The 21,992-nt window shown below is 40.2% G+C and overlaps 2 protein-coding genes across 2 annotated transcripts; both read right to left on the bottom strand.

The window, feature by feature from the left end:
* Positions 1-1,148: 1,148 nt before the first annotated feature.
* evplb (envoplakin b) lies at positions 1,149-13,961 on the bottom strand. The gene is made up of 22 exons (XM_057015071.1): positions 13,809-13,961; positions 12,308-12,407; positions 11,781-11,935; positions 11,551-11,674; positions 11,323-11,454; positions 11,006-11,047; positions 10,749-10,910; positions 10,262-10,372; positions 10,071-10,166; positions 9,876-9,986; positions 9,056-9,202; positions 8,821-8,975; positions 7,664-7,761; positions 7,386-7,558; positions 7,124-7,302; positions 6,815-6,953; positions 6,218-6,411; positions 5,974-6,124; positions 5,751-5,834; positions 5,529-5,672; positions 5,178-5,270; positions 1,149-5,052 (listed from the first exon to the last, which is right to left on the bottom strand). Exons 1-22 carry the CDS (start codon positions 13,841-13,843, stop codon positions 1,567-1,569), a joined length of 6,111 nt encoding a protein of 2,036 aa, XP_056871051.1. The 5' UTR covers positions 13,844-13,961; the 3' UTR covers positions 1,149-1,566.
* A 2,328-nt stretch (positions 13,962-16,289) lies between these two features.
* On the bottom strand, positions 16,290-21,380 carry ddx5 (DEAD (Asp-Glu-Ala-Asp) box helicase 5). The gene is made up of 13 exons (XM_057014359.1): positions 21,161-21,380; positions 20,387-20,558; positions 20,185-20,281; positions 19,973-20,106; positions 19,818-19,883; positions 19,598-19,739; positions 19,363-19,523; positions 19,102-19,274; positions 18,860-18,970; positions 18,732-18,793; positions 18,606-18,665; positions 17,195-17,413; positions 16,290-16,999 (listed from the first exon to the last, which is right to left on the bottom strand). Exons 1-13 carry the CDS (start codon positions 21,205-21,207, stop codon positions 16,611-16,613), a joined length of 1,833 nt encoding a protein of 610 aa, XP_056870339.1. The 5' UTR covers positions 21,208-21,380; the 3' UTR covers positions 16,290-16,610.
* Positions 21,381-21,992: the final 612 nt, after the last annotated feature.

The following is a 21,992-nucleotide window of genomic DNA, read 5'->3' as shown; positions in this document are numbered from 1 at the left end:
TTTGAACCAAATATATCTACAGCAGCTTTGTAGTAAAAGTTATTACTACTACTATTCCTATTTATTTCATTATTTTGAGTAAATTGCCTGCTTGCTGTAGGAAATACTAATCTACCTTTCCTGTGGAATATTCAAAAAAGAAAGATAATGGAAATGTATCTGTGTCTGATTCTTATATTAACAACTGTCATAAATTGTTTACAGTCTTTTAATTGTGAATTAATTTCCAAAATATACTATAATTATGAAAAATATGGATAAAATCTGAGACAAATACCACTCTTCACTGTTCTTTGTGCCCCCTCTAACAGAGCAGAATAAAATACACCAAAGTGCGGCGAACATCGATCACTGGCATTCTGTTCATATGAACATATGATTGTAAATTCATAGATTAGAATGCAATAGTGACTGTGTGTTTCCTTCTGATCATAACAGCAACATTATTAGACATCAATGTGCAAATTCTACATAATGCAGGATATGATAACATAAAGACATGTAATATTAAAGCACCTTTGTGTAGTTCTGTTCCAGTCAGTGTCCATGTCCTTTTGCTTTGACCTTGTTAATCTCAGTACAGGAAGATGTGAGTCATATTTAATCTCTATCTTTAATCCATCATTCCTAGACATGACTTTTCAGGCTTTACTGGCAATACATATTAAGTTCAGTTACATGAGGTGAAGAAATGGATCAAGCTGATTTCCTCTCTTTCTGCTTTGATTGGATTTAAAGATATAATAAATATAATAAGTAAAATAAGACTTGTACTTGTTTTAGTAGCAGTTTTAATTTTAAACTTGGATAAAGACACAAGTACACTAACGTCTAACGTAATATCATAAAAATGTGTTCAATTATATTTAAACTTACCCTAAACTTACATGAAATGGTTAATCTTGATAGTTTAGGATTTATATTTTACTCTTAATATATCCCACCAAAACAAGTGCAGTACCCACTAAGTGATCTTTGAATACTCAGCTGAGAGGAAATTAAACTGAGTTATTGTTATCTAAAATGGAACATTACATTTTGACTTTTTTTTAGACGACTGCAGTTCTAGTCGAGTATTTGTAGTCAGGTAAAAGTGACTGAGAAATATGAGCATATTTAACTGGGATCACAGGAAAATTGGTCAGTGCTGGGGGATTGATTGTTTTTTAATAATAAAAGGGATTATTCCACAATCAGTACTTCAAATACAAGGTTCTATCCTCTGGATTATTGCCATTAAATGAATTACAACCTAAACCCTTCTAATTAACCTGTTAATGCTGCAATGACGTGTTTAACAACAATAACACAAACCTTGGATTATGGATGAACTTTACTCAATATTTCAAACAATATGACAGAAAAATGACAGCTTGTAAACGTAACACTCGGATGTACTGCATTAGCGTAATTGATAAAATTAATGCTATTATATTAGGAAGAAATCCCATGTGCTTTTTAATAAGAAGGTACTTTTTTTGAGCGTAATTACTTTGTATCATATACATCCAATCATGACACTGAGCACCTGCAGCCAACAAAGCGAGGCAAACCAAAACCTAACATCTAGATATGGCCAAATGTAGCACTAAACTGATAGTTTGAGTATGATGGAGTATTTGAAGCATCAGTGGATGCTACAGGAAGCAGCAGAAGACCTGTAGTGATGTCTTTCTTGCATCGATCTATGGCCTGCTTGTATGATATCTTCTCTTCAGTGATTGGGTCGACCAGCTCTTTTATGTAAGAAGATTCATCTTGCAGCTCACTAGCAGTTGTGCTGTCAATCAGACTCGCATCAAGTGCTTCTTGAATAGAAAGGCGACCCGCTCTGGAAGGATCCACCAACCCACCGGTCAAGTATTGCGCCAGCAGGTACCTCCTGGCATTTTCTTCCGACATATACCCTTTTTTTGCTGCCTGTGCTACTGCCAGTCGCTCTTTGGTTGATGGATCCTCTACTCCAGTAAAGGCCTTCTGGGCATTCAAAAGCTTGTACATTTGGCCTTGGTCAATTAAGCCTTGTCCAACTGCCTTGTGTACAGACAGTTTGTCCTTTTTGGTGAGATCAACAATCCCACCAGAGGCTGCTTGGGCCTCCAGCAGCTTCAGAGCTGTGTCAGGATCAATGAGTTTGCGGGTCACGGCGCTTCTCACAGACATCCGGCTGTGAGTGGTGGTGTCCACAACTCCCGAGATGGGAAAATGATCATCAGGACCTAAACTACTATGGTTGCTTACATTTTGTTGAGAGTTAAGTTTTGTGTAGGAGGACCTTAGCGAGGAATGCATAGAGTTCAGTGGAGAGAATGAAGTGGATCTGTTGGGTGATTTTGGCGAAGCTACTGCAGGGATGTAGGGCTGTTTGGTTTCCCCTGCTACGAGGAGGGCAAACTCAGAAATATGAAGTTTGCCTTCCTTGTATCGCATCATATCATACTGTGACAAACGACCCTCCCTCAAAGCATCCTTGACAGAATATTGCTTCCCACTTTTACGATCCTGCAAAATCGTAACATCTCCATCAGGACCAGTTGAGGTGATTTCCTCCCAATCACACTCCAACTCTGACAGTTGAATGTAGTGGTTACGGTCAATCAGACCCTGTATGTATGCTTCATACGGAGACATGTCTTTACCCGTTTCTGGATCCATGATGGTGATCTTTGTGGACAGATTTGTCTCTCTGGTGTGAGTTTCAGATTGGTCTTCTTTTTTAATGTTGTTTTGAAGCTCTAAGATAATTGCATCTCTCTGGAATATTTTCTCTTTTTGAGATAGAATTTCTTTCTCCAGGTGTTGGACTTCAGAAGATGCTTTCAGGGTCTTCTGACGTATCATTTGCTTTCTTTCACTCATTCGCCTGGACTGCTGCTGGAAGGTTTCACTAATGTTGAGTCTCTCACCATCCAGGATTTTGATCTGTTTTAGGAGGTCCTCCTTCTCTCTTAGCAGAGCATCCCTGTTGGTGATGAGTGCAGCCTCCTCCTGAGAAGTCATAGATTTCACTGACTGTATTTGGCTTATTTTGATGGTGATGTTTTGGACTTCATCCTCCTGGTCACGCCTATGATTTCTCTCTTGTGAAACCAGCTCTCTTAGATGTTCCCTTTCTGCCTCAACCACTGGATCTTTCTCAACACGAACAATTTCTCTGTGAACAACTTTCTCAACTGATTTCTCCTTTAGAAGGATTTCCAATTTGACTTTCAGGTTGCGTATTTCTCTTTCTAGGCGAGCAATATTGGTGGCCTCAACCTCCACGTTGGCCCGGAGGTCATCGGTAAGTTTTTCCAGCTTAGGATCTCTCTCTACTTTCAGAACCTCCTCAATGACAATCTTTTCCTCAACAGGTGGAGGAGCATTTTCCAGTTCATGAATGTGAGATTTTAGTTGCCGAAGTTCTGACTCTACTTGGATCTTCCTTTGGTGATCATCCATCTGAGCTAGGGCAGCCTCTTTTTCTTGAATTAGGGCTCTAAACTGCCTGACTTCTAACTCAAGTTTTCTTCGGGATTTTGTTTCATCATCCAGGTTCTTGTTTAGCTTCTCATGCTCCAGCATCTGCTTTGGATCCTTCTGAAGACGCACCACTTCCTGCGTTATGACTTTCTCCTCTGGTTTCTGCCTCTCAAGGAGAATGTATTGATTTTGGAGCTCAAATAGACACTCCTCCAAACTGCGGCGATGCTGAATTTCTTCTCTTACATTCCTCCGCAGTCTGTCAGCCTCTTTCTCAAGAAGAGGGTCATTCTCATATTTAATGACCTCTCTAGTGACTACATTAGTCTCTACCTTGGATTTTTCAGCTTTTAGCTGATCTCTTTCCTTTCGTAGACGTGTGAGCAACTCTAACGTGGTTTCACAGTTGAGTTGCAAACGGGACACTTGGTTATTCAGCCTTTGTAATTCTCTGATGACTTCTGGGCTTTTCTCTTCTTTGATTACTTCCCGGTTGACCTCCTTGTATTCGACTTTGGGCTTCTGAGCATGGAGGGATGTCAGAGTCGACATGGTTGTCTTAATTTCCTTCTCCAAGTTTGTGCAATTTCTATTTAATTCCTGCAGTTCTTTCTTCAGACGTACTAGCTCAACCTCTGTCTCAGGATCAACTCGGTAGATCTCGTTGATAATCTCCTTGACCTCAACTTTAGGTTTCAGCCTCTCCAATTCCCCATAGCGTAGTTTAAGTGTGGTCAGGTCCTTCATCAAAATAACATTCTCGTCCTTCTCCTCTTCCAAAACCATTCGTAGTTTCTTTGACTCTTCAAGCGTTTCTGGATCTTGTTGCACTTTTTTTATCACCTTTGTGACTATCTTGGGTTGAATAGTGGAAATGACTCTCTCTAGTGTATTTATTTGTCCCCTTGTGCTAAAAATGTTTTCATTAATCGCATGAGAATGGGATTCCTCTTCTGTAATAGATCCCTTGAGGTTAAGGACAGCTTTCAGCATTTCAGGATCCTTTTCAGTCTTCAAAACCTCCTTTTTTACTACTTTCTCCCTGATTTTGGGTTTCTGTTGATAAAGAACTGACATCTCATTTTTTACTCTAACTACATGAGTGTCTTTAGTTTGAAGCTCCTTTTTTATTTGCAGTATCTCATCTCTCATCTTGGCAGCTTCTTTATCAAGCTGAGGGTCTCTCTCATATTCTGTCAATACCTTAGTCACAAGCTTGGGTTCGATTTTCTGCAGCTGCTTTTCCAACAGAACAACCTTCTCTTTATAAATGTCAATCTCACCATGGGCTTTTGACCTTTTCACAGCATCATCCTTGATCCGATTTTTCAGGGACTGTAATTCCATCTCCAGTTTTGGATCACGGTAGTAATGTACCACTTCCTTTTCCTCTGTTCTCTCCACACCTCTTCTGTTTTTTAGAGAGACGAGTCTCCTTCGATATGTTTCAAGGTCTTTTTCAGCATGGATACGCCTAGAAATTTCTTCACTTAGTTCATTTTTCAGGCTTTCACTCGCCTCCTGGTCCTTCTTCTGGCTCTGTAGCTGCAGCTGTTGACTGATGACAACATGATGAATTGTATCTTCATTCTGTGAATTAGTTGAATAAAGGACATAGAAAAAACACTATTTAAACCAACCAAAGAGAAAATGAACAGAAAACAATGCTGTCCTGCCCGTACTATTTTTTTTAAATTAATTTCAAAACATCATACCCTAGCCTTGATGTCCTTTGCTATTTCCAGCTGACTGAGGAGTTGGTCATTCTCTCCACTGACTTCAGAGTACAGGTTCAGTAGATCTTTTTCCTGCATCACCAACAAAAAGAAGCATCCAATGTGAGACCAATGTCACAGCTGATCCCAGGCTCAAATTGCCAGCATTGGAGTCTAAATGCAAGTCCAATTCGCCCAAAAAAGTTTTGTACTTGGGTTTGATTGACATTTTGAATCCTAGTCAAACGTACCCAGAGCTTTTTTTCAATCAAATATAGGCTGCAATATACATCAGTCATCTGCACAACCATTAAGGACACTAAACATTACAAATGATTGTTTATAATGTACCTTCTGCTGTACAGCTTGAGTCAAGGTCAAACTTTTAAATTTCCTTGGAATTGGCTCATAGTCATCATCATCATCATCATCATCTTCACCATCCTCATCCTCATTTAGAGTGCTTTGATAAGTGTTTGACTTTACTTCATATTCCTAAGAGAAAGTATATTGATCATGGATGAGAATGGGTAATATTTAAGATGGAAAAAGGAGTATAGTCTTTAAACTCACATTAAGGATGTTCTGGAGATCACGGGAAAGACCTTTAACACGATCCAAGTCACTTGACTTCTTCTTGATATCCATCACTATTTTCTATGTGAGACATGAAATGCCCAAACCATAACACATAAGACCAAGAAGGGCATCTACGCAATCATTAGTGTGAATGTAATTCCTGAGAATTAGGGAATTAGTGAAAAAAGACGATCAGTATAATTGTTTTCCTACAAACCTCTTGAGAGTTCAGTTTGGCTGTTATCTGTGCTGTATTATCAGCTGGCTTGATTGTGTTATTGGGCAAATTCATCAAGAAAAAATCCAATGATTGGAGTGCATTCTGGAAATCTTGATTTTTATTGGCTGCTTCCTTTACCAGAGCAATTCTGATGAATAAAACAAAAGAATATTTGTCATCACTAATCAAATGTGTCCATGGTAAAGTACATCATGTATGTCAGGATGCCACCATGACTCACCTTTCCTGAAGCTGATTATTGATCATTGTGTATCGGTTCTTCAGCCTCTTCACCTTATTTTGTTGGTGGCAGATGTCAGGACAGTATTCAGTAAAACTCCGTTCCAGGGGGTTACATGCCTGCTCTGCCATCTCCAGATCTCTGCCCAACAGAACCAACTCATTCTTCTTTGAAGCAACATCCGTCTGTAGACTCTACTTTGCATGTAGAGAAAAAATATTTAAAATTTAGAAGAATAAAAATCAAGAGAAATATTACAATTTTAATCAATTTTTGGATACCATTATCATTTCTAAATGAGGATGGGTGCATGAGATTCAGGTAGGTCCTAAAAATGCCACATTCGACAAACTGCTAACTGATTACTTAGCAAACAAAAACATATTTCATATTTCAATTGCTACATAGCGGCTGTACCTCATTAGTCACTGTTAAATTATAATGTAAAATAGTATTTGCAATAGTTTTTATATTAATTTTTTGTATTCATTTATTAGTTTAAATAGGGGAAAATGGCAAAAATTTGTTTAAACTGGGATATCGCCTTTTCCTAAAATTGTTCTACATCTGAATTTAATGGTCAAATTGTTACAACACCTGCAGCTGCTGGTTGCAAGTCTGGAGTGTGTTGGGTTTGTCATGAATGACGCCATCTTTTGCAAGCTGCTCCTCAAAGCCAGAAACAATGCTATCCACTTTGTGTATTTGCTTCTCGAGGAACATCGAGGCTGATACTCTGTTGAACCACAACAACAAAACCTTTCAGTATATTTTTCCACAATTAATATTTTAAAGCAAACCATTGAATGAAGTTTTCATTGAGGAAAATCTGACTAAGGACAAAAATCAATCCCTTTATGATGAAGCTGACATATAAACGTGATGTATTTTTTCTGACTTTCTTACTTTTTATTAGACAAATTGATAAGGTTGTTGATGTCATCAATCTTATCATTGGTGGCTCTCATCTTAGGAAGAAGGGATGAAGTTATTGGTCCTGAAGGATTCTTTGCCAAAACAGGTCCCACATCTCTTTGGATGGAAGACATTTCTGAATCCAGTCTTTTTATAGTCCGTGCAGATTTCTAAAGAGAACAATTTTATAAAACAAGAGTCAGAAACATAATAAACAGGCAGGTATAAGTGTGCGCAATGTACACAGGATGACCTCATACTCTTGCAGCCTTCTCTCCAGGTCTTGTACAGGATTCTGGTTGTCCAGTGGCACTCTGAGCTGACTCAGGATTTTGATGTTGCACTGATCCAAGGTTTTGTTTATGTCATCAATTTCCCTGGAAAGTTCTGTAGCTTTAGGATCCTCCGGAACACTTTGTACTGGGACTGAGAATGATCAGTTAAAACAATTATAGAGTGAAGCTTAAACAAACCCAGATGCTTCATCCAATTCATAACAGAATTGTGGATTTTATTACTATTTCGTCTTACCTGTCCTTTTAACATGAAGTACCTCTGTAGTTGGGTTCTTCAAAGACACCAGTAGTTTAGATCTATTGTTCTGCAGCTCCCTAAATTCTCTGTCCAAACTGAACACAGATAATTTCTTCAAAATCCATTATAAGCTCTGTAATCGCATATCTTGTTAATACATCGCGATTAAAAGGACAAGATAAAAAATAAAGATTTCATGTTGAAATGGTAAACACCAAGCATACAGTAAAAGTGAAATGAGGACTTTGCCTCCCAAAGTAAAAATGCAAGCTGGAGATTTTGGGACAAGGTGCCAATTTTTTCACTGTTGTGATGAAGGGATTGGTTGTGCTGGAGAAACCAAGAGTTCGGTTTTACCAAGATTATGTTGGAGGTGGTGGTCCTACATCTATGCACATATGTGTGAGAGGCAGTTTGAGATCTTATTTGAGACTGAGAGTTTATCTGGGGGAAACGGCAGGTACAGCTGGGTGTCATCTGCATAGCAGTGTTATGAAAAACCATGTGGCCCCAGAGGGCTTATATACATGGCAAAGAGCAGCAGCTCCAGCACCAAGGCTTGGGAGACCCCAGTGGAGAGATGGTGTGGAGTTGTGGAGAACGCTGTGAAGCAGTGATGAATGAAGCAAAAGAGTCAGCTGTGAGGTTAGCTGCAGGACGAGGAGGAGGAGGGTTAAGCAGGGTTTTAAAGGAGTTGTAAAACAACTACTTTGCAGGAGTGATGCCAGAAGACAAGGAGGACAACAGAGACTGGTAGCTCTCAAGATCTTCAGGTGAAGGGGATTTGTGCCATTTTCACTCTGCAGCTCTGAGTTTGATACACAGTGTTAGGAGGGTATCATCCAACTGTGGCTGTAGCTGGGCAGACCTAGCAGGCATGTGGATGGACGGCACAGACTATCCAGGAATGACCTCAGGGAGGAGCAATTTTTAATTTATTTTAAATTAAATCATTTATAGTTATGCTTTTAAATTACTTAAAAGGCCAATGGTGGGTTTGGGGTGTGGTATACAAGCTGCATTAAGCTTTGGAAATATGATAATGAAAGTCAGAGTGAAAAATCAATTCATTTCAGCAGTGCATTCACAGACTAAACTTGATAAAAGTTTGTTAGAACACACTACAGGTCTTATTACTGATTTGTGACCGTTACCTGGCTACTTTATCCAGGGCCTCCACATCTGGTGGTGGAATCATAAAGCATGCCCCTGGAAGGGTTTTAACCACCCCACTGAGTGTCTCAAGTTCCCAGTTTTTAGAATCAGCGTTGGACTTCAGGGTCAGTCTCTCACCACGCCTCACCATTTCCTATGATGGAAAAGAGAATGTGATTCTATTGATATGAAGGACAGCTTAGGTTTAATAGTGTACGTGGCTTCCAATCACACCTCTCCATCCACCCAGTCACACAATGATACTGCAGTGGTGAGTTTGGTGGGATGGATTCGACGCTGCTTCAGAGGTGGGATGCGGCTGCCCAGCTCCTTCAGGGCAGACAGACGCTGCTCATTCCTCTTCATTGCTGGCTCATCTCCCTAAAGTTAAAGATGAGAAAACACATGAACTGAAAGGACATCTGCAGTTATCAGAGATGCTTTAACTGATTTTTCAGGATGACTGTGCAATGCACTAATGAAAATGCATAATTAGACAAATTGTATTTTTTTTAACAAACAGATGCAGACAATCCAGCCTATAAAGTTCATTTTTTACTAAATAACCTGGGGCAAATTCATATTGGCTTAAATTTTACTAGAGTTCAATTTTAAATGTGAATTTTTTTTAATTTTTTTTTTACAATGACGATTATTTTGATATTACAATAAGGCTTGCAATTAAGACTATTAACCTACAGTCTGACTGCTCTGCAGTTTGTTCTCAAAATATCCTAAAAAAACCCTACCATTTGGGAGGAAAAAGTTTAAACCGTACTGGAAAGATAAATAGAACTAGGGTAAATAGTTGAACTTACATGTTTACAATGTCAAGAGAACTAATTGTCTTCAGACAGATATTTCAAAGTCGCTAAACCCCAAATGTAACATATTAACAATATAACAGCATTATTATAATATTAATATAACAATAATAATGTTATATTACTATTGTAGTTTTTGTTATATAACTGTAAACAACAATGTAAGCCAGATGAATGGAAATTCAACATTTGCATAGCTGCATAAATGAGTGAGAATGAATCAATTATACCTCGAGCTCCAACAGCACCTCAGAGTTGCTCTTAGTGTTCAGAGATTTAGGGTCCATATTTGCTTTGAGTCTGGTCAGGGAGTCGGACAACATATCTGAATCAAGTTGGAACTGGTTTGAAGAACAAAAAGCTTTGGTAAATATTTAATGGATTTGTTGAATGGGGTGACATGGTAAGACAACACGGCTCTTTACCTTCTTGTAATCTTCAATGTTGTCCAGGTGTGTTTCTTGAGCCAAACACAAGTTGAGAAATGCCTGCCACTCATTTTGCATTGCGTTTCTGTGGACCTGGTTTAGGAAGAAAAAGAAGCAGGCTCAAGCATTTGAGTTTAAATAGAATTTGTCACACTGATCATGTTGACAATCGTGTGAGACAGACGTACTGTGATCGCTGGGCTGCCAGGGTGTTTGATGATTTCAACAAGCCGATCTCCTTCATCTTGTAACTTATTCACCTCACTCTCGTGGGCAAGCAGCCCATTATTTTTGAATTTCTGAAAGTACACATAAATATGAAATATAAAAATGTTCAGTCATTTAATTAATAAATTAGATTAATTAATCAATATAATAGAACCAATTAATGTGCTGAACAATTTGATATAGCATAGATTTTATTCAAAGAATGATAAAATAGCTTCATTACAAGTCAGCACAACAGCACACTTCTTTATTGGCATTACTTTTGGGCTTTCTATAATATTTTTTTGCCATTTTAAAACCATGACAAAATTCTATTTATATGACCTGCTGATGATGTGAAATGATGAGGAATTTGGTGTAAGTATTGAAGCAAATCTTTATCTTTAACATGTTAACCAGTTTTAAATAAAGCCACCAGCAGTTAGCTCATCATCAGGAGCTGCTCACTTCATACTCCATGCGAACGCTGGGGGGGTCAGACATGAGGTCGCTCCAGTCTCTCTGCAGGATCCTCTCCTGCTGCCCTGACAGATACACCAGCTCTTTACTGCAGCTCTGCATGTATTCATACAAAGAGGCCAGGTTGCTTCGCCTCTGCTGGGAGCTCTCCTACAGACCAGACATGCCAGATATACCACCATCATTTTCCTGTGAGCATTAATGAAGTGCGGTCTTTTAACTCTAAATTCAAAAGCTGAACTCACATAAAGTTTAGCATATTTGTCCTTGAGGGTAGTGTACTGCTCCTTTAAAAAAAGAGAACTGACAATGTCACACAGGCATGTAAACAGCTCTTGAAACATTAACAATGCTTGAGTTAGATGTTGTAGCAACTCATAATAGTGAAGATGTCACATTTTTTAAATGATTTGTAATTCCTTAATAAAAGGTCTCCAATATAAATATTTCTTGAATAAAAATGATCCAATATTATGTGTATCTTACTAACCTGCCTCAGATACAGAGCCACCTGAACTATATCAGAGCCAAATCCATCAGTGGTGTTGATGTATACAAGTACCTGTGATGTGATGCTGTCTGGGGTCAACTGGGCACTGTAGGACTGGATTGCCTGATGGAGAATGTTATGTGCTGCAATCTGCTTCTCCACATCAGCCAGGTTGGGGCCAAATGGCTCCACATCTAACTGTTTCTGTAAGTGACAGCACCAAAGAAGCATACATCTATAAAATGACTATGAGGATGTAAGGTAAAAAACATGAATGAATGAACTGAGGTTCTGCCTGACCTGCTTTTCATCTAGCAGAGGACCCCAGTCAATCTTTTGCTTCAACTCCAAATCTGGTAACTGATTGTACAGCTCTCTGAAAGTGCCACAGTCCTTTGCCCACCGTTCATGCAGGTTTTTCACACTTTAAAAAAATCAGACTGAATATTTCTACTTGCTGAAAGATGGAATGTGGAAAGAGCACATCAAGTTTTAGGAGCTTCTGCACACCCTATGTAGTATAGACTCACTCTCTTTCAATCTCAGTAGCCTGTGGGTGCTGCAGCTTCTTGGCCTTGTCCACATCCATGAAAAGCTCCTTCAACAAAACCTCAGCTTCCACCAGGCTGTCTGCATTCACCTTCTGGTGCATCAGTGGCAGGTTCTTGTCATCACGCTCAGCGTCCTGTCGAAACAGCAAATATAGACTCACACTTATAATTTTAAAGCACTAAAGTACAAATCAACACAACTGCTGATTATTGTTGCCAGGATTTCATTATCTTTTAGTTAGATCTTGTTTTCACAATACTGAATGTATTTAATCAGAATAAATTTGACTTGCAAAAATAAAATAAAATACAAAATATATGTATTATCAATATCACACACCCATTATCCTTAATTGCCAAATATTGCTGTATTTGATAAGGTTGAGGGGGGGGGGGGGGGGGGGGGGGGCAAAAGTGTGGCCAATAATGCAATAACCAGTAAAGAAGGGAAGTAAGAGAAGAGGAGGTAATCATGACAATGGGACTCTGCAGCCTGGAGTTCCTACCAGAGCGAGCCTCTCTTCTGACTGCAGGATGTTCTTCTCTACTTGGTCTGCATTCAACTGCATGCGAGAGATCAGCAGAGCCAATTCATTGGCCTGAGTTCTGAATAGAAACACAAGTCACTGTCAGCACAAGTCAAACTTTTAAAAAACCACAATTCCTAAATACAGGAACTATGAGAACAAAGTAGGTTAAAGTAGGTGCCCTCTTATGAGGAGAGCCCATTAAAGTGGATGAAATAAAGGAAGAAACTCATTTTCAGCGGTGTATTTTTTTGCAAACTCATTGTTTGTTGGTTTGGGATTAGAAGCCATTTCAAATAATAGCTGCACTGTTGTAAAGTGACAACTTTTTTTCTACTGTCAGAAAAGAATGATTGCACTGCAGTTATCATGTCCTTGTGCTGGGGGAAGAAATGTGTGTTCCTCTGTGAAAGTAGTTCTACAGGTACGAAACTCAAACCAACACCCTTGAGGGAATTACAACTAATGCTGTTGCTGAGTATCAGTCTGGATAAATGATTAAAAGTTAGGTGAACTGATTTTGATAAACACAGGTTTAATAGTAATTGTGTTTTTTAACCTTTTGTTGTAAACAAATTATTGCATTTACAGCTACTGTGTCAGAGGTGAACATGAAGGCATTCCATTCTTTTACTGGTATGTTGCTTCATTTTCTGCACGCCTATTTTCTGCCATTGCTCCTTTTCTGCAATATGAATGGCAGCTATTTAGACTGCGCACACACCCTGGTCAGAGGAGCACTGGTATGTTATGGGGTGAGGTTGGGAGGCGTTCCTGTCAGGAATGTTGCCCCACTACTTCCTCTTATCAGATTGATGCTGCCATTGATGAGGTTGTGACATTCCATAGTTATTACTACACACCTGCAGGGCTGGTATTTATCCAGTTAAGTTTCTACAAACAGGTATGGCTTCATCACAGCACAGGTTCCAGGCATTTATCTATGGTCTAATGAGTGGGAACATTGACCACTGGAGTCACTTTACACCCACACAACTGAAACCACAACTACAGGTTAGGCAGCACTTTATTGTGGACTGAGTGACTGGTTCACTCACTCAAGTGCCAGCGTAATTAGCAATAAAGTGAACCTGCCCGACCACTCCCCAGAATTTTGATGGAGCAACTCTGTAGAAGTTACCAACCATTCCACCTTGTTTGGAAATAAACCCCTCTGACGACAATTTGAGCTCAATGCTTCACTTTATAAAAACATGATTAATGACTCCCTGAGTCAACATTTCACTGCACAAACAACCACTGGTTCTACCACACAGCACTAAGCAGCTTTAGATTCTGTCACATCAGAATTAGAGTGCAGCTGATTGGATGCAGTTATGAAACACTTTATTGTCTTAAACTGGAAATGAAATGCTCGGAATCTAGAAAACGAGTGGGAACAGTTTTGGGCCGTTTAATAAGAGCAAAAATGCAGGAAGAATAAGCTTGCCTGCGCAGAGTAGAAGGTGGCACAACATACCTGCTAATCTTGACAGGGCTTTGTTCCTTAGACATGTTGGAGAGCAATCAGGCCTGCTCCTGTAAATTGAATCTGAATGTGTTCTTTCCAGCAACTCACTCTCTCCTTACTTTCTTGTCCTTTGTGGTGTCACTATCACTGCTTCCACTCCTCCCTGTGTACAAGGAAAGTCCACCTGTCTCAGCTCCTCCCACATATGCAGGTGTGTCAAACACCAGTGGAGCGGACCGGAACGACCTGTTTCATGATCCTGCGGCTCTGTTTGACTTTGTTATCTAAAGAGCAAAAAACTAAAATAATGGACGAGTTGCCAACCCATCACAAGGACCTATCTGAACATTTGGGGGTTTGATATTTTGTTGAAGGGTATCTGGGGTGGGCTGAAAGCATCCTGGCATCTCTCCTGCTAACTTTGGAAGGTTTGTTTTCAGGATTAAACCAGCATTTTGTTTTCTTTTAACTTCAGACTGCCAATAGACTAAACTCATTTGCTTACAATAACTAGAAGAACTTTTTTGTGGAGAGGTCTGAACACACATCTGCATATAAAACACATTATATAACAAACAGGGATCACAACTGATGCAGCAGCTAAAGTTAAAAGAAAACAAAATGCTGGTTTAATCCTGAAAACAAATCAGTTGTTAAACAGCCAAACCCTGGTAATGCATGTGATCGGTTTAATATTTACATGATTGTTCAACTTGAAAGGGACGTGTCAGACTATGTTCATTTATCACATGTAATCAACACACACCCTGGAAAGTTATCTCTGTCGGGAGTCAAGGTCTGAAGAAAAAAGATACAAGCATGTTGAGGGGGAAGAAAGTATGCAAAACCAGTGCACAAACAGCATTTGTCTTGCTCAGTCATGTATTTGACAGGAAAGCATGTGAACGTGTTGGCTCACCTCGGCTTCAGAAATAAAATGACTGGTAAGAAGTTAATGTGACTGGTAAGAAGTTACTTTAACATTGTGGTTGATGGCAGTGGGCGTGTTTGGTGTGCACCCACCTTAGTAACTCTGACCCACACCATATACTGCCAGGGTGCAGATACAACATGGGCTATTGCAAAATGCAGCACTTTAACAGTCCACTGTAACCACATACCAAATGATGCACAGTGAAGAACAAAGGACAGGTTAGCGTTGGAATCTCCTTCATTCTGGGGAAATCAACATGTAATTAGGGATTTTCTTTATCAATCAGATATGATCAAGTGTTCAATCATGCTACTGTTTTGCAGAGGTGGAAGGTAATGGGATGGATTTTTTTTTGTTAGTTTAGATATGAGCTATAATTGAAATAACAGAAAAGAGTTGAAAGCTACTGATAAAGGAATCAATTAGACAATTGATGTTATATTATTCATAGTAGTAGTAAAGGTCAATGGATGGATGGAAGGATGGATGGGTGTGCATATGGACTGGTGACAGTAACACAGGGCTAAGTTTTAGTCCATAAGCTTCATATATACAAGCACACTATTTGAGATAAGGCTCTTGTTTCAATCCAATCCTACATTTACAAAAAAACAAATGTTATTTGATCCAAACTGGCAAAAAACAAATTAATTATTCAAATGAAATTGTAAACTAAACAGTGTCAGTGATCTTGTTTAATGTTACAAAGGTGTCATAGTGCATAGCCCACCTGTTTAAATTCCACATTGTGCAATCAGTCAAGGATAAGCATGGTTTGTCCAGGAGCCATATTCAACTGTAGTTTAGTGTCACAGTTTGTTGTGTTTGGGTAAATTTTCTCCACCCAAATGTTACATTAAACCATATCAGAAATGTTTAACAATCGTCAGTATAGTACCAGGGTGTGGTTGTCACATATTCAACTGAAAACAAAAGGCAGTTCTTTTCATGGCACTTATTTACAGTGAGTTCCACACATGCTTCTAGAGTAACGCTCTGTAAATATGTAAAAAAAAAAAGAGTCACACCCATAACCCTGCCGTGCAACATCTCCAATCTGCATCTATGTACTGAGCCATTTCCAAACACTGGAACTAGTGATTTTGGTATGTTTTTGGTATTCTATGTTCTTATTCCAAGAAATAAAAAAAGGAACTTGGTATTTTAAAAATTAAAATAGCCCAGCAAGGTCACCAATTGTTTAATTTAGATTCATTCCGTGTGAAAAAGAGCTTTTCAATCCTCAAGAGTGACCATTTTCATAGACAAACAGTTTCTGACAGCAACCCCTTTCATGTTTTGTCTGCAGTGGGGCTTGACCAGGGAACCCTCCGCTTCTCAGCCCAGTCCAGACTGAGCTGCCAACACCCGGTGTACAAATCTATGCATACCTGATAGGACCCATCTATGGGGGAGTGTTAAAAATGACGAGATGCACCGAACCAGTCTTGAAGATAATGAAGGCCAACACCGACACCTACTGGTTGAGATTAGTACCGAGTGTTGCCAAGGTAACGTCCTTGCGCCACACCAACACAAAACAGACCAGGCCAATATAATTTGTTTCGGTTTTATTTTGAAGACCATGCAGTGCACTTTTAAGAGAAGCCTTATGCAACTTTTAGACATCAAGGAAGAAAAAAAAAAAAGAAAAAAAAAAAAAAAACATTTTCAATTACCTAGTACAAATATTACGGAGGAATGTAACAAATATGCAATAAAGGATGAAAAATGTGCATCATTAATGCTGCACTGCAGACCTTACATTTCATAGGATTGAATCTATTGTACCCCTGTGGCATAAAAAAAATCTAGATTAAATGTCAAACCTACATCAAGACAAAAGGAATAAATATTTTTTCCAAGTGTATGGGCTTTTACTGAGTGAACTGAGGTGGCATCGCATAGGGCACCAGCGGTGTAGGGTGCTGTGGTAGCGCTTGTGTCTGAGAGAAAGGAAATGGGGTGTGGGTAGCAGCAGGCTGAGCACCATTCTTACTTGGTGGAAACTGCTGGGCCTGGAAGTTGTTCTGGCCTGGAAACGCTCCTGTCTGGTTGGTAAAAGTTGACTGTCCATTGCCATAGCCAGTGAAACCATTGCTGGTGCCATTACTGCCGCCATAACCACCATTTTGAGAATTTGCGCCAAAAGATTTGTCATAACCCCGATTGTTATCGCGGTCCCTATAACCACCAAAGTCACGCCTTCCAGAGAATCGATCCCGCCGGTCATCTCTGAAGTCGCCACCCCTGCCTCCTCTCCGCCCTGCAATCAAAACAATGCCATTATTGTAGTCACTGCTTGCTAAACTGATAGTATTGGCAGACTCACTGGTTCAGTTCAGATAAGCACAAATACTTCTACAAATTAGACTGTATTTGATCCAACTATCCAGAGATTTAACCCTTTAGAATGGACACAAAAGACAGCAATAACTACAGGAGTTTCTGTGATACACACCTCTGTCTTCCACCATTTGTAGGAGCTTGGGGTTGATTGCCTGGTTGGCTTCACGGAGCACAGAGACAAGGTCGCCTGCCTGTCTCACATTGTTATGGGTGAAGAAGGTATAAGCAGTCCCCGTCTTTTGGCTACGAGCTGTTCGGCCAATACGATGAATATAGTCCTCAGAGTTGTTTGGGTAGTCAAAGTTGATGACAAATTTCACGTCTTCAACATCTGCAAGATTATGTTGAAGTGTGGCACAGTAGAAATGGATGATAGCACAAAAGGTGTGCCAGAGCCACAACAACAACCAGATCAAAGAACACAAGTTAGTACTGCTGTGAAACAAGCAGCTCGAAAAACTCAGCTCAAAAAGATATAACCGATTAGTCTTCAAAAATACAATTAGACATTTTGTCCCTGGGGAAACTACTGCAGGAAAAGAAACAATGCACAATTTTCAATCCAGTTAAAACAAAAACATCCTCCTGGCTTAAAACCAACATCAGGAAGTCTTACCCATCTCAGGAGTATGCACTCACTAGTTCATTCCCATTGCAACACATTGACCAACAGATGTTCCCCAAACAGTTTCTATGCATGTACTGCCCCTTAGTGTGCAGAATTACTTAAGCTCACGCTGCAGTTATCTCTGACAATATGCGGGATGCCTCCAAGAGGCACAACCCACTTGTCATGGCAAGATTTTTCCCAGAGCCAGTGTTCACTTGACCATAATGTCTCTTGTTGGCAGGTCTCGACATGACTTTGAAACGCAGGTGAGGGAGGAGTGCGAGCTTGGATTCTGTCCGACTAGCCATGTCCCACTGTCACAAATGCGCCAGTAGCCATGCCTTTACAGAGGTGAAGAATGATTCAACTGGGACTGCTTCATTTAGAGAACTGCAATGTTAAAGCCACCCATGCTTCACAGCAAGACTTGCAACAAAAAAAAGAATAGAGGACCCCCGCCCTCTCAAAAAAAAAATTCTGAGGTTTTCATGGCATGTTTCAAATGTACAAGCAAGACAATAGGTACATGTAACCGTGCTTTGAGCTGGAACACTTAGCCTGGGTGTAGAAAGCAGTCCATTGCCAGAAAACAGAAGAACATGAGGAAGGAACTGAGCCCAGCACTCAACGTGTTCCCCCCATTTTTGAGCAGGCCGGTGCGTTCTGCTGCACTCAGGCCTCGTCACCTCTGTATATCTGCATGACAGGGAGACCCATGCCTCACCAGTCAGGACACCTCCAAGAATCCTCCTTCCCCCTCTGGAGAACCTGGGCTTGTCATGCCAAGGCCCTGCCACACAGACTGCTCCTTCAGGCCAGGGGAGAAACTCAGAAAGAAGCAGAAGAGTTAAAGAAAGCAAATATACTTTCTTTTTAAATATAGTAAAAGTCAATTATGTGGGAAGATACTGACCTAGACCCCTGGAAGCAACATCAGTGGCAATGAGGATCGGGGCTTTGCCATATTTGAACTCTGAAATGACAAAAGGAATTAATAACTAAAACCTCCGAATAACCTGTGATGAATCTGTGAACATACCATTGAGAACCCAGTCTCTTTCCTGCTGGCTTTTATCTCCATGGATGCCCATAGCTGGCCACCTACATGAATAGTGGAAGTTAGATTTGCAACATCAGTTTTGAAAAGCAAACAAGAATGTCACTTACCCATCCCTTCTCATTCTTCTGGTGAGATCATCACACCGCCTCTTCGTTTCCACAAATATGATGGTCTTGTTCTCCTTTTCACTCATAATTTCTTCAAGCAAGCGAATAAGTCTTTGGGGGAAGGGGGGGGGGGGGGGATTAAATTATGCAATGGAAAAGGTTGCATTCTGAAGATGTTTAACTTTATTAACTTTTGGCAAATGGGTTCGTGTAGTTTTACTATTATGGCTGCATAAACTCACTTGTTTTCCTTCTCTCCATCACTGCACACATCCACAATCTGCAGAATGTTGTGGTTGGCACTAAGCTGCAGTGCACCGATGTTGATCTGTACATATTCCTTTAGAAAATCTTCGGCCAACTGACGAACCTCTTTTGGCCAAGTGGCACTCCACATCAAAGTTTGACGGTCCGGCTAAGAAATGAAAAGTTAGTGTGGCCCCATCGTACTGCAAGAGCGTCCCATTTCAAACGCATAACATTTTACCACGTTGAAAACATACTCTAATTTGGTCGACAATTTTCCGGATCTGTGGCTCAAAACCCATGTCCAACATTCTGTCTGCCTCATCCAGCACAAGGTAAGTGCATCTGCGGAGATTTGTCTTTCCTGATTCAAGGAAGTCAATGAGCCTTCCTGGAGTGGCAATACAGATCTCCACACCTTAAAGAGAACAGCTTTGTGAAAACTCTACATCCTCCAAATTGACAAAAATCCAAAACTATAAACCATCAAACCTCTTTCCAGGTCACGGATCTGGGGCCCTTTGGGAGCACCACCATAGATGCAGGTGGACTTAAGGCGAGAAGCTCTGCCATATTCCTGAGCCACTTGCTGCACCTGTTGTGCCAGCTCACGAGTTGGTGCGAGCACCAGACACTGGACAGGAGAAATCAGAATTCAGTACAGGTGTAAGAAGTGCAAATCAACACAACTGGGCAGTACAAGCGTACTCACAATGGGACCATCTCCACGTTCCAGGAATGCTTGATGGTTAATGTGCACAATAGCAGGCAACAGATACTGCAAAGCACCAAATGGATAAAGTTCTTTGTGAGCTAAACATATCAATGTGCAAGTATAGATTAATCACTAAACAGGAAGTAACTTACAGAAAGTGTTTTGCCAGAGCCAGTCTGTGCAATGCCAACCATGTCCTTGCCACTGAGCGCAAGAGGCCAGCCCTGAGCCTGAATAGGGGTCGGTTCTGTGAAATTCTGTTTGTTGATCACATCCATCACATAAGCTGAGAATATGGGAGAAAAGCATTAAAATGGACAAACTTTTCATTTCTGAGATAATATTGCGTTTGTTTAACACGTACATGGAAAGCTTGCCTCCTCGAATTTTAGAATAGGATTGGGACATTCTCTTCCCTTAAATGTAATGGTTTTAGATCGTCTATATTGCTCAACTTCTTGCTGTAAAAAAAAAAAGTGCCTCCATTAGCGGTTGTGTAACAGCAACACGTGTAAGGTGGAGCTTACGTGATATTATAATGAAATCTGCCGGAACCGGCTACATACCAACGATCTTCTAGCGGCATCGGGATGCTGTTGATAAAAGTTTTTCTCAAACTTGGGGAGCTCGTCCAGGTTCCAGTGTTTCTTCCGCAGACGGTCTCCAGGATTGCCGTATTTGTTTCCACCACCGCCTCCACCACGGTTGCCACCAAAGCGGGGAGGCCCACCGCCATAGCTGCGATTCACAATTTGACGTCTCGTCAGAATTATTTGTTGCCCGTAAAATCCAACTTTAATACAACATGTAAACCGCTAAGGACCGAATACCTACACAATTACTATACCGCTAAAAAAAAAATCCAAGGCCGGCATTTTGCATCCGAATTTGTGTCGCCACATGGCAAACCGGCGGACGTTAATAGCATCGGCTGTTACTCCGAATAGCGAAAGGGACATCCAGTAAAACAAACATGTGAGCAAAACCCTACATTACATTTCACATAAAGGTCGACTCGGTGTAAAATGTAGAGCGTCTAAAAAATTAACAACACAAAGGGAGCCCACGTAAAGTTAGCATTAAGCATTTAGTTAGCATTAAGCTAGTGGAACAAGGCTGGTGAGCACGAGGCCATAGAGGGCCTCAGAACAAGACAACAGGCTATACTGACCGGATTAGGCCTACAACAAAGGCAGTTTGGGGGTTAGCAGGTATCTTCGCCATGTAAAACGATTAGATTAAAATTACTTCAGCTAACAATAACACATTTTCACCGGAATTGATAAACGTTTGGAAGTTCTATTAACACACAGAGGAAACCGAATAAAGAAGGTACTTACCCCCTATCCCTGTCTCTGCCGCGATCTCTATCGGAATACCCAGGCATTTTGTAGTTCGCTTTTATAAATTAAAAATTAAATAACCCAAACTTTGCTTTGATTCCCGAAAAAATATTTACCGGTCGGTAGGACTGACGAAATGCCGGTAAAGAAAAAACAAGGTCCGGTCTTTATAGTGAGAGTTCACCTTCCGGTGTATTCTTCCGCCATACGTAAACTTTGACTTCAAGCGACCAGACTCTTAATCTATTTGCATAACTGCTGAGAGAGAACCGGGCAATTGCGTAGTTCCACAACATTTATTGCTTATATTATGTGGTACGTATGCAATACAAGTCACGTACTAAAGAGAACTCGATAAATGTATCAAAATAATTAGCCTCTCTAACACCATATATAATTATTTTCAACTTGTATTTTAAAATCACTCAAAAACAGGCATTTCTATAGCATATTTTAAGGCCACAACTCTTTTTTCCGATGGTGTTACATTTTATTGTATTGTTCATGGAAATCGGCGGATGGACACTTACAAAACGCCCGGGTGTGTTGTGGCCAATGACGTCTTGGGACTACTTTGGTACACAGTCTCAATCACAGGTCGTAGTTTTAATAAAGGTCACGTCTAAGATTTTTTTTAAACGTTTAATTCCTCATCCAACGATAACATAAGTCCAATAATTCTAGATTGAAACACTTAGCCAAAGGTACTTGGGTTTAACACTTTGTTACTGAAACAGGGTTATCAGCGTTAGTGACGTCAACATCAAACAACATAACGGTGAATGAAAATTTAAGCATTCTAGTCTGATGCATTTTAAGATACTTTGAG

This window comes from Takifugu flavidus, chromosome 18 (assembly GCF_003711565.1).
Source record: "Takifugu flavidus isolate HTHZ2018 chromosome 18, ASM371156v2, whole genome shotgun sequence".
Classification (NCBI taxonomy): domain Eukaryota; kingdom Metazoa; phylum Chordata; class Actinopteri; order Tetraodontiformes; family Tetraodontidae; genus Takifugu; species Takifugu flavidus.
This window is presented reverse-complemented; position numbering and strand designations above follow the sequence as displayed.